This window comes from Anopheles moucheti, chromosome 3, assembly GCF_943734755.1.
Source record: "Anopheles moucheti chromosome 3, idAnoMoucSN_F20_07, whole genome shotgun sequence".
NCBI lineage: Eukaryota > Metazoa > Arthropoda > Insecta > Diptera > Culicidae > Anopheles > Anopheles moucheti.
This window is the reverse complement of record NC_069141.1, coordinates 8,626,887-8,641,443: the sequence shown is the minus strand read 5'-3', so window position 1 is coordinate 8,641,443 and position 14,557 is coordinate 8,626,887. Positions and strand designations below refer to the sequence as shown.

The 14,557-nt window shown below is 44.2% G+C and overlaps 3 protein-coding genes across 4 annotated transcripts; 1 reads left to right on the top strand and 2 right to left on the bottom strand.

Annotated features, from left to right (window-relative positions):
* The first annotated feature begins 5,529 nt into the window (after window positions 1-5,529).
* On the top strand, window positions 5,530-6,869 carry LOC128303900 (tetratricopeptide repeat protein 19 homolog, mitochondrial). Its single transcript, XM_053040984.1, has 2 exons — window positions 5,530-6,435; window positions 6,496-6,869. The coding sequence occupies exons 1-2, from the start codon at window positions 5,593-5,595 to the stop codon at window positions 6,742-6,744; spliced, it is 1,092 nt and encodes a 363-aa protein (XP_052896944.1). The 5' UTR covers window positions 5,530-5,592; the 3' UTR covers window positions 6,745-6,869.
* A 236-nt stretch (window positions 6,870-7,105) lies between these two features.
* On the bottom strand, window positions 7,106-8,687 carry LOC128303839 (WW domain-binding protein 11). The gene has a single exon (XM_053040916.1). It carries the CDS (start codon window positions 8,628-8,630, stop codon window positions 7,140-7,142), a length of 1,491 nt encoding a protein of 496 aa, XP_052896876.1. The 5' UTR covers window positions 8,631-8,687; the 3' UTR covers window positions 7,106-7,139.
* Window positions 8,688-10,033: 1,346 nt separating this feature from the next.
* Window positions 10,034-13,035, bottom strand: LOC128305585 (protein catecholamines up). Of its 2 annotated transcripts, none has more exons than XR_008287466.1 (3): window positions 12,352-13,035; window positions 11,148-12,288; window positions 10,034-10,286 (listed from the first exon to the last, which is right to left on the bottom strand). XR_008287466.1 is itself a non-coding variant. In XM_053043104.1 (3 exons), exons 1-3 carry the CDS (start codon window positions 12,761-12,763, stop codon window positions 10,242-10,244), a joined length of 1,467 nt encoding a protein of 488 aa, XP_052899064.1. In that variant the 5' UTR covers window positions 12,764-13,035; the 3' UTR covers window positions 10,034-10,241. The 2 variants fall into 2 exon arrangements, 1 of the variants encoding a protein (XP_052899064.1); XM_053043104.1 differs by having other exon boundaries at window positions 11,279-12,288.
* Between the last annotated feature and the right edge of the window lie 1,522 nt (window positions 13,036-14,557).

The window sequence follows — 14,557 nt, the reverse complement described above, 5'->3', positions numbered from 1 at the left end:
CAGTGGCTCTCTTTTAGGTAAAATCGTTTAGTCAAAATTGAGCTATCATTTGTGTTTTTTTGTTTGCCGTGCAGTTCACACATTCACCTTCAGGCAGCGGCAAATGCAAGGCCAGCCAAGCTTCCCGTGTAACAATCGCTTCGACTAAACGGACGGATCAAGCAAAACCAAAAGCAGTAAGTCATTATAATACCTTAAACAAGACTACTCTCCAAAAAAAGCCCTCAATGATAAGTATGATTCAAATAAAGTAATATAAAGTAATCTTCGACTGTGTTTGGTGTCTAGTTTTCATATAATCGGCAGTTGAATATGACATATTGGTAGAAATGTTGCATAAATGCAGAAATGTGTGTTCCGACTCGGATCGGAATGGCGATGATCGGATAATCTCTTCATTATCTAATGACAAATCTTCTTCACTTGCTTATTTACGTTGCACTGAATCTAGGTGTTAATATTATTAGTACTTGCTTCATCCTTTTCTACTTTTTCATTATCGACACAACTACCCTCAAGAGGTCTAAGGCCTGCAATTCTGGCTTTCTTGGATACTCTGTTTACCCGTAGCCATAGTCAGTCCTGTGGATGGGATTTCTGCACTGGGCCGCCCATTCGTATGTGCTGGTAATTGTGTTATTATGTTTCGTGATTCTAAATTACATTGTGTTCTCGCATAAATAGCTGCTTTTAACTTCGATAAAAGATTTCTCAACACTCATTTTGTTTTAAAATCCTATCTCGCAGTCAGCGGCGGATCAAACGGTGTCACATTCCTATCCAACGCATCAGAGTGTGGGGGAAAAGGCAAAACGGATCCTGCATCTCTTTCGTCTTTTGCGCCGTTCCGTCCGTCGAAAAAGCTTCAGAAACGATGGAATTTTTGGTTTCTGACACCAAGAGAGCATCCATACGGTAGAGGTAGCACAAATTTCCGTACCAGATGGTAGCATTTCATATAGCTGTACCCTTCCCTCCAGTGATCATAGCGCTTGATCCGTCGACTGATCTTTCCTCTCTTTCCGTTCGTCCAAATGTGCTAGCACCCTTATATGACTCTAACCAAGTTCATTTTTATGGAAATAACAATAAGGAGTATTGAAATCGTATATTTATGCATGGAATCCTTCTAAACCCCCGGAAACTCCACGATGACAAGAGATATAATTATTGCGAAATAACCGAACAACAAACAATACATAATGTCTTCGGAAATAGTGGTACTGCACATTTCCTACTGCTAATAATTAAAAAACTGAACTGCTGTTCAGTTTTGAGACGCACTGTAGGAACTGGATGGATGAAATGAGACGGAGGATTCTCCCCACAGTACCGGAGCTATTTACTCTACCGATCGCTCTCCCTGGTTTGATAGTATGTGTAACTAATAGCCAATCGTAGAAGATCTCTAATTGATCAATAGCATCACAGTGACTGATAACGTGAGCAAGCGTCATGTACAAGCATGGCGGATCCTTGTGCGGATCAGATCGATGTTATCTCCTTTCGTGGATGCTCTCTTGGTGTCAGAAATCACAAAACCGGTCGCTTTTTGGTGGCTCCGATCGCATGCGCGGAGAGACTTCGACGAAAGGAAAAGCGCTTAAAAATAATATGCAATGACGACTGAGATGGCCATGTGCTCCTCTAGCTCTTGTAAGCTGGACACTAAACACTAACGGTGATTAATTCTTTCCATTTTGCTCTCTGTCGTCCCCCAGCAAAGATTGTCATCTAGAAGAAGAATAACCATGTAGGAATGTGGGAGGCAAACAGTACCGCGAGTCAATCTGCTGATATATGTGATATGTGATATTAACATCTATTGTACTGCTCTTTATCCGTATCGTCGTATGCTGAGCGGTGTCCACGTCCTTCGGGCACCGGCACAGCTCAGTTCGTCGGTATAGTCATGCAAACTATATACTCAGTACAAAACCGCATGCAATTATGCGGCGCGATCATCTGCTGGTGGCGCCGCTTTCTTCTGAACGCTTTTACGTACGTACGTGTTTATATGAAGTACTTTGCGGACAGTGTTTTTGTGTGTTTATTTAATAGTTTGATCTTCGGATTCGTGGTTGAGTTGAGAAAAGGGATCAACGGCGGATCAAACGGTAGACGGAGTAGGTGGTCGCCTAGGGCCTCGCCGTGTTGGGGGCCCCAAAAAATGTGTGTAATAGTTGTATACATAGGCCCAGTTTCCTTATGCTAGAAGGAGCCCCGAAGGGTACCACAAGAGGCCCCTGGCAAAATTTGACCGCGAACTACCCGTGGGATGATTCAAAGTGAGTTCAGGGGCCCCTTCTTACTGCGCCTTTAGTTTTTCCTCATTTTAAGAGCCTCAATGCCCCCCCCCCCCCCCCCATTTATCGTTTTTAAAATTAGAGACCCCATTTATAATTCCGCCCTGGGCCACCAAGGGGATTGATTCTCCACTGCTCGCAGTTCTTGTTTATTGAAGTTACACAAATTTAGTAAGCCCTAAATAAGACAGACATAACTTATGTATAGTTTACATAACGATATAACGATAGTATGTACATGTTATAATTTGTGACAGCATGCAGCGATTGTGCTTAATATAGAATATTACAAACAATTGAACAGTCTACTGTTCAACAGTAAAAATATTGTTTAGTAACTGAAAAAATAGCTGAATGGAAACTAAACGCAAGGAAACTCAACGATCAAGCAAGATGTACTACAATGCCTAAATGCTCTTTTTATCCTAGTGTACTTTCCAAGTGTAGCTCTTTAATATCAGCAACAAGTTCCCTGTTCTATTCTAATGAAAAAAAAAAGATGTAGAAAACTTCCGCTTAACACCATAACATAAATCAACAATTGCGCAAACTAAACTAACTACCTTGGAGCGGCAAAGAAGCAAACAATGATACCAAAACGATTATGGTTTACAATATTTCCAATAACTTGACATCTTCGATGTAAAGCTATATAAGATTCTAAAACAGCGTACCAGCTGTGCTATGCTATTGCATACTTCCAACGTAGGATATTTTTTTTCATTCTGCGTTATGTACGCTCTCAACGTCGGCATCCACTTTATCACCTTACATGCATCATGAGAAACTAGATCCCTATGCATCAATAAATAATAGCAGGATTTGGGTCCACAGGAACCTAAAATCGAAAACTCCGGTATTGTAGGGTAGTCGAACTGGCATGCTTCACAACGACATCGGAAACAGAAACGTCGTTTCATGTTATTTTGTCTGTCTGCCAGGAACCAGCCCAAGTGATGTACCCTAATCGATAAGAAAGTTATTACCTACAACAGTCACAAGTATATGCACCTTTTACGTTAAAGTCTTACCCATAACATACGAAAAGTTGGTCACCTTCAGCAATTGGACGAACCACTAGTACGGCACACCGTCCATCACGCAAAGTGATCCGCGCTAGATTTGGTGCGCAGGAATGGTTTAGCATGCTGATCAATGGGCAGCAACCCAATGCATAGTAACTGTTTTGGAATACTCCCTCATCCACTTTAAATTCCATAAAGCGAAGCTGTTGATGGTTGAATTTGCTGATTTGCAGATAACGAAAGATCAAATCGAATAGCAGTTTTTTCATCTGGACATCTATCTCACAAATCGCTCCCAGCTCTGTTCGCTCCATCATTAACAGATGAACGATAGTCGCGAGCAAAACTGTATATGTTAGATCTTGATCGTCTTGATGCTGCCGATTCGTCACTAACACATGCATTGTATCATAAATATCCTTCGGTGCAGCTGCTTTCCAGTCCATTGTAAACGCGTTCACTCCCGTTTCATCCAAACTATCAAGATGCTCTTTCAAAGCCACCAGATCGTGATCGAAGGTTGCGATCGCTTTAAAGACAGTGCGCAATGCCATCGCGGGAATATCATTAGCAAATCGCCACAACTCACGAATGACGGGGCATTCATAGCGATGATACTTTTGGTGTGCCTTGCTCAAACATTCCTCCGAGCAATACATAGCCACGACACATCCTTCACAAGGAATGAGTGTAAAAGGCTTTTCGTGATGGCAATAGTTGCACCGTACATGTCGCAGTGTATCGTGCAACACCGCAACGAAGGGTTTATCGATCATCACAACATCACCCGGATTCAAGGGACGATCAGTCACCACATGCCGTCCGTATTCATCATTGCAGTGCAGTTGTAAGCAATTTGCAACCTGCGGCATATTCGTATAACCGGCGTAGCTTAACTTCAACTCGCGTTCCGCTGGTTCCTTCGCATGTTTAGCGGGACCGTTGCTTGGCTTCTTGTTGTTGTTGGCCTCTTTCAGCGCTTGTTTGACATCGTTTTCAAGCTTCTTAAGCTTTGCAGCCAATCTGATGGGATAGTTTGATTCCCTTGCAAGCCGTATGTTTTCCAAGCAATCCTCATATCGGTGTAACTTCAGGCAGATTATTGCCCGGTTGCTATATGCTAGTGCCCTTTGTTCCGACCCTTTCTCGGCGTATGCGATGCTCTCGTTATAGTACTTGATGGCCTCAATGTAACGTTTTACACGCGGATGGAACATCTTATTCCCCTGGTTGCGTATTTCCGTCGCTTTCTCATTATTCTTCCCGTCATAACGCAGGTTTAATCCGTCTTGGTAAAGTTGTGCCCGAACAACCTTTTCTGCCTCACTCAATAAAAGCTCAAAATCAGATTTCTGCTTTAGATCTAGGAACTGAATCTTCTTGTACCACAGCTCGATGCAAATTTCTTCTATGTAGTCGTTCGGTTCAGTGAGCGAATGAGACATTTCGGCGGATAACTAAGCAAAGGCAAGCTATAATTACATTGCATTAATATTTTAACAGTGCAAAAACATACTTACGCTATGCAAAAGCTAGAACGCACCACGAATTATTATGGGATTGGCAATGTGCAGAAGAACACTTTGGATATGCGTCTTTTCCTGTGATAAAACACGTGCAAATGGAAGCCGTTGCCAAAACGCGTACTTTGGTCGTCCAAACGCGTTGCAAACGTCTGAAGGCTTGCTGACAACTTTGCTGAAACTACCCAGTCAGACTGCGCGCTGTTCCCAATGAGCCAACTTTCATTAAATTACCCTTAAATTTTCCTTCATTTACCGAGTAGTTTGAGGTTAAATTAAAGGAAAATCTTTCACTGAGCCCGCACCACGGATAGAGTAAATGTTATGAAACGTTTTCACCGTAGAGTTATCAACCAAATTTACACAGCTAAGTTAACAACCGGCATACCCGGATATTCAATACGTTTCAACGTATACAATTATCGGTTTTCGTAGCTAAACAATCTATTTATATTCTTTATTTCTATCTATTTATATTCTTGCAAATCTTTGTAAATCGTAATGTGGAGACGGCCTTACGTGGTTGAACAGCACTGAAAACCCTGCAACAACAGTCAAACAAGAGCTCCTATCTGATGCGTCACAAAAAAAACGTATATGTCCCTTGGGTTCGATCAAAGCAACGTCTACGCGAAACACAAATATCTACATGTTTACAGCTGCTGAGGAAAAAATTTCTCATCCAGTTTACGTACAGTATTTGTGTATAGCGTAAAAAGTGTTAAAAACTAGAGGAAAATGTTTCGCACGGCAACGACTTCTACACTTGCCTCGCGGTTTTTCATTTCCATCAATCATCCCCGAATAGCACCACTTACCATACCGCTTGCCTCGCTAACCAATCACGCACCGATCACGTCCGATGGGACGGCCCAGCACCGGTACAGCCGTACCCGAGACGAACAGCATCATCAGCAACGAAAGAAACGCACAGGACCGCTACGTTTCCTCGCTGCCAGCTCGTTTCTGTCTTGGTTCAGTAAAAAATCCGACGACGAAAACACACCCGAGAGTCAGCTGATCACTATTATCAAACGATCGATTCTATCGATACAGAAGGAAGAATATCAAAAAGCGGAACAGATGCTACACTTAGCGCTAAAGATGGCACAAGAGTTACAGAGCAAGGATGGCATCACTTACATCTACGATATTATGGCAAATCTAGCGATGGAGGTGGGTGATTTCGCAAAGGCAGAGAAACTCTTCGTCAACGTCATGCAGCGCCTATTTTCGGACGGGTTTCTAGAGGATCACATCAAAATGCTTCACATAAGCTCCAAGATTGCACACCTGGCACAACTTCAAGGACATCTGGATAAAGCGGCCCAAGGATTCGAATGGACACTTGCGAAGCTGGAGGAAAAGCTGAAACAGCTCGGAGACAACAACGGCAAAGAGATCCGCGAACTGTGGGGCATCACGAAAAACTGGTACGCCCAGCTGCTGATGGACTGCAAGCGCTTTGCCGAGGCCAAACAAGCGTTCCTGCAGGCGTACGAGGCATACACCGAGATACACGGGAAGTTAACCGAGGAAGGGCTTACGATACTGAACAATCTCAGCGTAGCCTGCTCAAACGTAAGTTGTATCCGATTGGAGTTTTTCCCTGTGTTAATTCATTAGCAATTTCTTCTGCAGCTTGAAGATTACGCCTCTGCTGAACGGTTTCTGAAGGAGGCCATTTCACTCGCCGCCCAAATACCGGACCTTTCGGAAGCGGGTGTTTATAAAGCGAATTTAGGATTGCTTTACCTGCAGCAAGGCCTACTGCGGCAAGCTTCCGAGTTCTGCACGTTCGCCTGGCGCTATGGAACGCAACACAAACACGAAGAGACTGTGATACAGGCAAACTATTGTCTGGAACAAATTAAAGCGATGCAAAAATAGATCCACTTGATGCGATGGACATGCTTGACACGGCTAAAGGAATGACCAATGGACGTTCCTTGATACAATCTTACCCACTGTTACAAACAATGTTACCTTGTTCGATAATAAACTTCTTATATATGTGATCAGACTTTACGATGCAAGAAGCTCCTTTGGAATCTCGGCCTAACTCTCCAGACTAATACGAACGGCAATGACCAACGTCATATGTTAGGTGAACGATAAATGGATGGAACACGCTCAGAACCCAAAGAGCTGAGCTAGTTTGTCAGATTGCGGAACCTAGATCTAGAGAGGGTCATGAATGTTTCTTAAATCTTACAACTATTTATTGTTATTGCTACCAAACATTGGAACACTTTCGAAATAATGCTAATCTGTATGTTGCCCTTTTACAGCAAATCTTCCATCTCACGCATAAACTGCATATAGGCGTCGTCTTTCGTTGGTTTCGATGGGTCAGCACTAACCGTACGCGCATCGTGCTGATCGTGCACTGGCCTTACCGGTGGTTTCGCCTTGCGTACTTCGTCCTTTTTCACACGCAGCGCACTGGGCACGAAGCGCGTAACGTCGGCACTGAGGTTACGGATTTGCGGTTTCGCCGAAATGGTGGCACTTTTTGGATCCTTCTGCTGCAACAACTGTTGCTGTTGGGCTTGCTGATGGAGTTGCATGTTGCGCTGTTGTTGTATGTGCTTGGGTGGTGGTCCGGCCGGTGGTCCCGGTGGCATGCGAATGCCCATCCGGGGTGGCATGCCGGGCGGTGGTCCGCCCGGAATGCCGGGTCGTCCGGGCATACGTAGTCCGGCTGGCATACCGGAGAGACCGGGTGGCCTTAGAGGTGGTGGCCGTATCATGAGAGGTTGCATTGACCCGGGAGGTGCAGGCATCGGGATGGACGATGGCATCGGCATGAACTTGGGCATCGCTGCATCGGGTGCAGGGGCCGGGTTCGGTAGTGGTGGAGCAGAAGGTGTCGGGATAGAGGACAGAGATGGTGCATGATCGTGTGATTGCTCCTTTTTCTTCTGTACGCTTTCCATTTCCTTCATAAAATCGTCAATGTTTTGACCGGACAGGGCAAGCATCTTCTGTTGCACAGTATTCGGTTGCTTTACCTGCTTCTCGCCACCATCCGATTCTTCCGTGTTGTCCTTCGAGTCACCATCATCGTAGAACTTGACGCTTTTCTGTGTTTCCGCGTGGAAGTTCTCCAGATCGTAATCCAGCTCGGGCATGTCGAACAGATCGGGCGGAGGACCCGGCGGACAACCCGGTATACCGTCATCGTCATCCACCGGTTCAGTTGGTTCTATAGGATTTTCCACCGGTTTCTTCAGCAACGGAGCCGGTGGTGGCACACTCCTTAACGGTGGAACTATACTGGGCGGAGCCACATTCGGTGGCATCGGTATGCGCGGGATGGAAAGCGGGGTGGGTGTTTCGGTAGCGGATGGCAGCGGAATATCGTCCACCTGTACCTGTTCCGCATGGCGCACACTTTCATAGTACTGGATGCGCTTGTTACGGCGCTTTTCGTAATCAACCTCCTTGCGCTTCAAATCCGCCCACAGCTCCGGATCGTCCGCTTGGTACAAACGCATAACGCGATCCAGCGTTTCCTTTAACTTCTTGCGCTTTTCCTTCAGCACTTTCTCGTTCAGCGGTGACGGTTGGTACACGTTAAACTCCATCTCGTCGATCTTTTCCATCTCCTCGATTAGCTGTGCCGGATCTTTGCCTTTGAGCACGGCCGCCCGGACCATTTGTCGCTGTTTTTTATTTTTCTTCAGCTCCTTCTTGCGCGCCTCCTTGCGGGCCTGGTCCGTCGGGTTCATGTACTTACCACTCTTGGTGGTGTTGATCGAACGGCGTCCCATTTTGTGAGATTTATAACAAATTGTTTTGCAAGCCTTTGATTACCAATTTATTGTACGCTTTTGGGCACCAAAATACCACTTCATCTCCCGTCGGCGAAAAACGTAAACACTACAACCGCTCGATTGTTTTCACTGCTCGACCTTCAGCTGGGGTGAACAAAACTGATGGAACGCTTGACAGATGAGAAATTGGGCGACTCACGAATGCTCACTGCAATTCAATTCAGCCGTTATCAGGGGTGATGAAGCACTGCGTGCTGTATTAAATGTTTTGTTCGAGTTTTCGGGACTGTAGATGGTTGGGGAGCCCAAAGTAAGCACAATTCCTCATCACAAAGCGCCTCCAAATTTCTTTGACTTATTTAAACCTTCCTATACTCCTAGGCCTGACGGGATCCCGCCATCAATTTTGAAACGCTGCGCCACCGCTGTCGCATCCATTTTGGTTGCGATTTTTTGTGAATCGTTGCGACTAGATGTTTATCCTGCCTGCTGGAAAAGCTCGTGGATGGTCCCTATTTACAAAAAGGGTGATAAATCCAATGCATCCAATTATCGTGGCATTACGTCGCTTTGCGCCTGCGCTAAGGTATTTGAGCTCCTAATGTATGTACCGCTTCTCGCTGCTGCCTCGAACTACATTAGTGAGGCTCAACATGGATTTGTCCCCAAGCGCTCAACAACCTCTTAGAATTCGTTAGCCTCTGCCACAGGACTATTGATGCCGGCCTACAGGTAGATGCCGTATATACGGATATCAAAGCAGCTTTTGACAGCGTAACACATGCAATTTTTCTAGCTAAGCTTGAAGTCCTTGGTCTTTCTGTTAAAATGCTGGCCTGGGTGCGGTCCTACCTTTGCGATCGATCGTATCAAGTAAAAATGGGAACCCATACTTCGCGGTGCATCAACGTTACTTCCGGAGTACCTCACGGGAGCAACCTTGGTCCGCTCCTCTTTGTTATCTACATCAACGACGTGTCGCGGGTGCTTCCACCAGGTAGTCACTTGCTGTATACCGATGAGGCGGAGCTGTTTTCCCCGATCCGCACCCAAGCAGACCATTCGCTTCTTCAGACGACTCTGAGCGTGTTCCAGTCCTGGTGCTCCACGAATGGCTTAGAGCTTTGCGCCGACAAGTGTGCTGTCATAACTTTCGCTAGAAAACGCAGCCTGTTATTCGAATACGCCATTAACGGATCTGCCCATCTGGATCTGATAAAATCAACAAATTTATTGTCCGATGTCCGATGTAGAATTCCTCTACTACCTCGAGCTCGTCGCAGTCGACCGATACTTTGCTCCTCTCTCAAGCTCAGAGGACCCGGCAAGTAGATTTCTTAGCTTCCTAAGCGAATCCGAACTGCTACGATAAATATGCATACACCGAAATGTTCCATTTCCATCCATGTTAAAATTATTTTATTATACAAATTCAAATATTACAAATCTTCAACAATCTTTACGCGATAACATTAAATGTGTACTTTTGTAAGGAAGCTGCAAAAGTGCAAATAAAGAAAAACAATCACAAAAGCTCAGCTTCATTTTTTTCCTGCATTCACAAAAACTTAAAATGGTTTCACACTGTACTTTGAACAGAGCGCACAATCATCTTTGTTCTATTGTGTGTTCTATTACCTTCAGACATGATCCCTGGAATAAGAATGAAACCGGTCAGTTACGGACCATGGGGACACACAATGACACAGTGAAGAATTCATAACGATTGGCGCTATGCTACTGTAAAGAGCAACAAACCGAACAGCAAAACAGTCAGTCTCCCGACAGGTGGGAATGCATGCGATTACTAATCAATGATAACGTTATCGACAAGTGCGTGACTGCTTGCACGGAATAGGTGTACACAACAATGGAATACGCATCATCAGGAAATATGGTGACGAAAAGAAAAAAAACAGGTAAGAACATACATGAAGATACGAAGCTAATAAACACAAATGACACACAGCTGGAAGGTACATTAAACTACAAACGAACCGGTTCTACAAAAGGAGACAAACCAAGACGACACCATTTTCCTCGAATTTCTTACTGGGATCGTATTGTATTTCGCTTTCGGCTATTTATTCTTATCACATCCCATACATCGGCAGTAGTGCTACAATTATTATTGCTCTCTGTTTTCCTTACACCTAGTTTGTATTCTTCTGCAGCGACAATGCAACAAATGTATGAATACAACTGTATCATTACCTAACTAATAGGTTGTTGTAAAGGGTCACTATTCCTCTGTTCTATAGTGAAGCGTTTTTGATAAATTTACCGGACATGAGCAAAGCCCTTAACTTTCCTTATGGAATATAGTACTATTATTAACTCAAGACGAGCTGCTACTTCCAGCTATGGGACAGTAAGGGATCATGCACAAATCAAATTAACACAAATCTCCTACAGCAAATTAACATTTAAGAGCGTTTAAGAATGGATGTGTTTGTTTCATATTCACAACTAATCAAACCGCTACACAACGAAACATGAAATAAGAATACGTACGTAATAGAAGTGTACAGTTGACGAAGGTACAACAGGAAGAAAGACGGCAGCCACTGGACACTCCGACCCAATCCATCATCCAAGGTATACTTCTCTATCTAATCCCTCTATTCAAACTTTGCAATAATTACCATCATGCCGACGCCGGCCAGCATGGCCGTAATTTCCTTCAGCGATTGCCACAGCTTGGTGGACTCTTCCAGCAGCTCCGGTATCACCGACACGGTGGCAATGTAAATAAAGCCACCGGCCGTAAACGGTAGCACCCACGATTCGGCCGCATCACTCCCACTGCCCAGCAGAGCAAGAACGGTACCAGCCAGCGCACCCACGGCCGTGGTTAGCTGCAAGAGCATGGCTTTCTTCTTGGAGCAACCCGACTTGATGAGGATCGCAAAGTCACCGATTTCGTGCGGTACTTCATGCAACAGAATGGTAATCGTCGTGATCAAACCGATACTGTTACCCGCCAAATAGGACGCACCGATCGCCAGTCCGTCGGTGAAGTTGTGCGTGAAATCTGCCGCCAGATTAAGATACCCGGCAATCTTAATGTCCGCTTCTTTTTTCGGTTCTTTACGGACAGCTTTGCCCTTTGCCTTCGCTTCCTCCTTTTTCGATTTCGTTCCTTCCGTTTGTTTCTTTTCCTTCTTGTCCTTCTTGTTCTCGGATGGAGAAGGTGGTGGTGAGCTCTTGGAAGTGGTTTTACTTTGTTCTGGTGCGACCGGTTTCGAACCACCGTGACTATGACCATGGCCATGTCCGTGGCCAGTGTCTTTCTTAACCAAACGAACGAACTTTTCCACTGCCAGGAACACTATGATGCCCGCCAAAACCCACAGCCCCACACGCATGTCGTGCCCGTGGCTTTCGTGATCGCCTTCCTCTCCGTGATTATGAGAATGCCCATGGCTGTGACCGTGCGTGTGACCATCCGCGTGGGAATGAGGCTGAATGGCGTGAGGAATCAAATGCAAAAAAGCATCCCCCAGCAATCCACCGGAAGCGAAAGCAAGCAACGTTTTCAACCGTGGCTGCATCTCTTCCGTATTATCGAGCGGTATGGCAAACAGAATGAAAAACGGCGCGGCACTAATCAGCAACGTTGAGCCGAGGGAATGCACCCAGATGTAGAAGGTATCTGGAACAAAAATAATATACTTTTAATACTGTTTGTAGGACAATTACATTAGCTGTTGGTTACCTCTAGGAGCTTTACTATCGCTGGTTGGCTTTTCCTGGTGATGATGATGATGATGATGATGATGACCGCCATCATGATGGTGATGATGGTGGTGATGATCATGGTCCTCATCTCCACCATGATGATGATGGTGATGTGGAACTGCTACCGGTTCTTCTTCGTACATCTCGTTCGCTTGTTGGGAATACTTAAAACTGGGACTTTCGTGATGGTGATGAAGATGATCGTTCTCATGGAGATGATCATGATCGTGGCCGTGCTGCCCGTGAGCACCACAAAGCGTCGGGAAAGACAGGAACATTATCACAAGAAATAGACCCAGCGCAATGTGCACCCGGTATGACGTGGATTCTTCCTTCAGCGGAACCTTCACTTTCGAGGCAGAAGACCTCCGGTTTTCTGTGTGTTTCATTTTGTTTTTTTTTTTACTTTTATTCTAGTTTGTTGCGTACGTGTCCGGTACGATGTATCCGAGACCGCTTGCCCGCTTGATAATGATGATATAGATCGATCTGCTGTACTGCAGTCTAGACAAATTACTGCATTACTACTTCTGAAACACCGAGCACATCACGCGCACACGACACACTTGCAGCTACGACGCGATTTGTATGGTGCGAGGCGTATTTGCACAAAGGATAAAATAGTGTCGGGATTATATATTCTTCAAACATGGATTCACAGCATTTTTTAACGAAAGAGTTGGAAAACATCTGGCATTTGACGAAGCCAGCGTCAAAAACGTCATCGCGTGAAATTGCGTGTCGTCCAGTTTCAGAAACCCGTGCGATGTTTGCGATGAATTCTGTTGATGAAATGAAAATAAATTTCTTTTAGTTTTCCTATCAAGTTCTATGGTTATTAGTTTACATTCAAACCGCCTTTAACCGTAGAGTTGTCCACCAAATTTACGCACGTAAGCTAGCAACCGGTATAGCCGGGTATTCCATACGTTTTGACGTATACAATTAAACGTTTTCGTGGCTAAACAATGCTTTCTATCTATTTAAATCTATCAAATCTTTGTAAATCGGAATGTTAAATGAATATAGAAGTATAATGCAAAATTATATATATTTTTGTTTATATCGCACATATTTTAATATGAAAAAGAAACAAGTAATAATCATTCGGAGATCATTCGTAATTAATGAAAAAATAAGAGCGATCGCTAGTGTAAGGACCATCCTTCATCGACTGTTACGAAATTCCATACAAACTAGCTGTTTTCAGATTGCCAATACCAGGAAAGCATCCACGGAAGAGGTAGCACCTTGTACCTTCGAAAACTACCAGTTTCTGAATGTATAGTACCAGGAGAGCATCCACGGAAGAGGTAGCACCTGGTAAATTTGCCCGCCTAAAGTTATGCAATGTTTAAACATTAACTTTCCATACAAACCAGCTGTTCTCAGATTTTCGATACCAGGAGAGCATGTTTTTCAAGAGGTAGCACCTGGTACCAGCCGAGTATCAGGATGTTGCACAACACATGTTGCACGACATATGTTGCGCAACATATGTTGCACAGCATGTGGTATGCAACATATGTCGTGCAACATATGTCGTGCAACATATGTTGCGCAACATCTGGCATGCAACATCTTACATGCAACAACTTGCGATTGCAACTACTGGGAAGGGCGTGATTTGTGCTTGCTCGGCTGGTACCAGGTGTAACCTCTTGAAAAACATGCTCCCCTGGTATCGAAAATCTGAAAATAGCTGGTTTGTATGGAAAGTTAGTGTTTAAACATTGCATAACTTTAGGCAGTGGTCGGGGAAAATTGCCAGGTGTTACCTCTTCCGTGCATGCTCTCCTGGTATTGGAAATCTGAAAACAGCTGGTTTGTATCTGGCATATCTAAAATCTATTTGATTCATTCATTATGTTTTGTAGGTTATAATAAAACTAACAATCCACTTTAAATTTTAAATCCACTGAATTTGACTCGAAAATAAGCACAATTAGAAAAGAAACAGAAGAGAAACGTCATGATCCATACAAAATGTACAGAATACCCGGGTATGCTGGTTGCCAACTTACGTGATAAAGTTTAAAATAAATAAAAATTGAATACTTACTGCTTGTTGAAAATTATAATGTATACACCAAATAAAAAGTTGGGAGGCTACTGAAATTTTCAGGTCAATACAAGCAATGAATCAAAAGTAATTGTAGTTTAAAGTTAAAAAAAATACCAGA

What these genes read in the sequence shown, in the direction of transcription:
- LOC128305585 (XM_053043104.1), bottom strand. Translation starts at nt 12,763, where the DNA reads ATGAAACACACAGAAAACCGGAGGTCTTCTGCCTCGAAAGTGAAGGTT. An exon ending in CGATAGTAAAGCTCCTAGAG is followed by an intron (nt 12,289 to 12,351) that starts GTAACCAACAGC and finishes TTTTTGTTCCAG; the next exon opens with ATACCTTCTACATCTGGGTG. An exon ending in TGGCCGGCGTCGGCATGATG is followed by an intron (nt 10,287 to 11,278) that starts GTAATTATTGCA and finishes TTCTTATTCCAG; the next exon opens with GGATCATGTCTGAAGGTAAT.
- LOC128303839 (XM_053040916.1), bottom strand. Translation starts at nt 8,630, where the DNA reads ATGGGACGCCGTTCGATCAACACCACCAAGAGTGGTAAGTACATGAAC.
- LOC128303900 (XM_053040984.1), top strand. Translation starts at nt 5,593, where the DNA reads ATGTTTCGCACGGCAACGACTTCTACACTTGCCTCGCGGTTTTTCATT. An exon ending in TCAGCGTAGCCTGCTCAAAC is followed by an intron (nt 6,436 to 6,495) that starts GTAAGTTGTATC and finishes TTTCTTCTGCAG; the next exon opens with CTTGAAGATTACGCCTCTGC.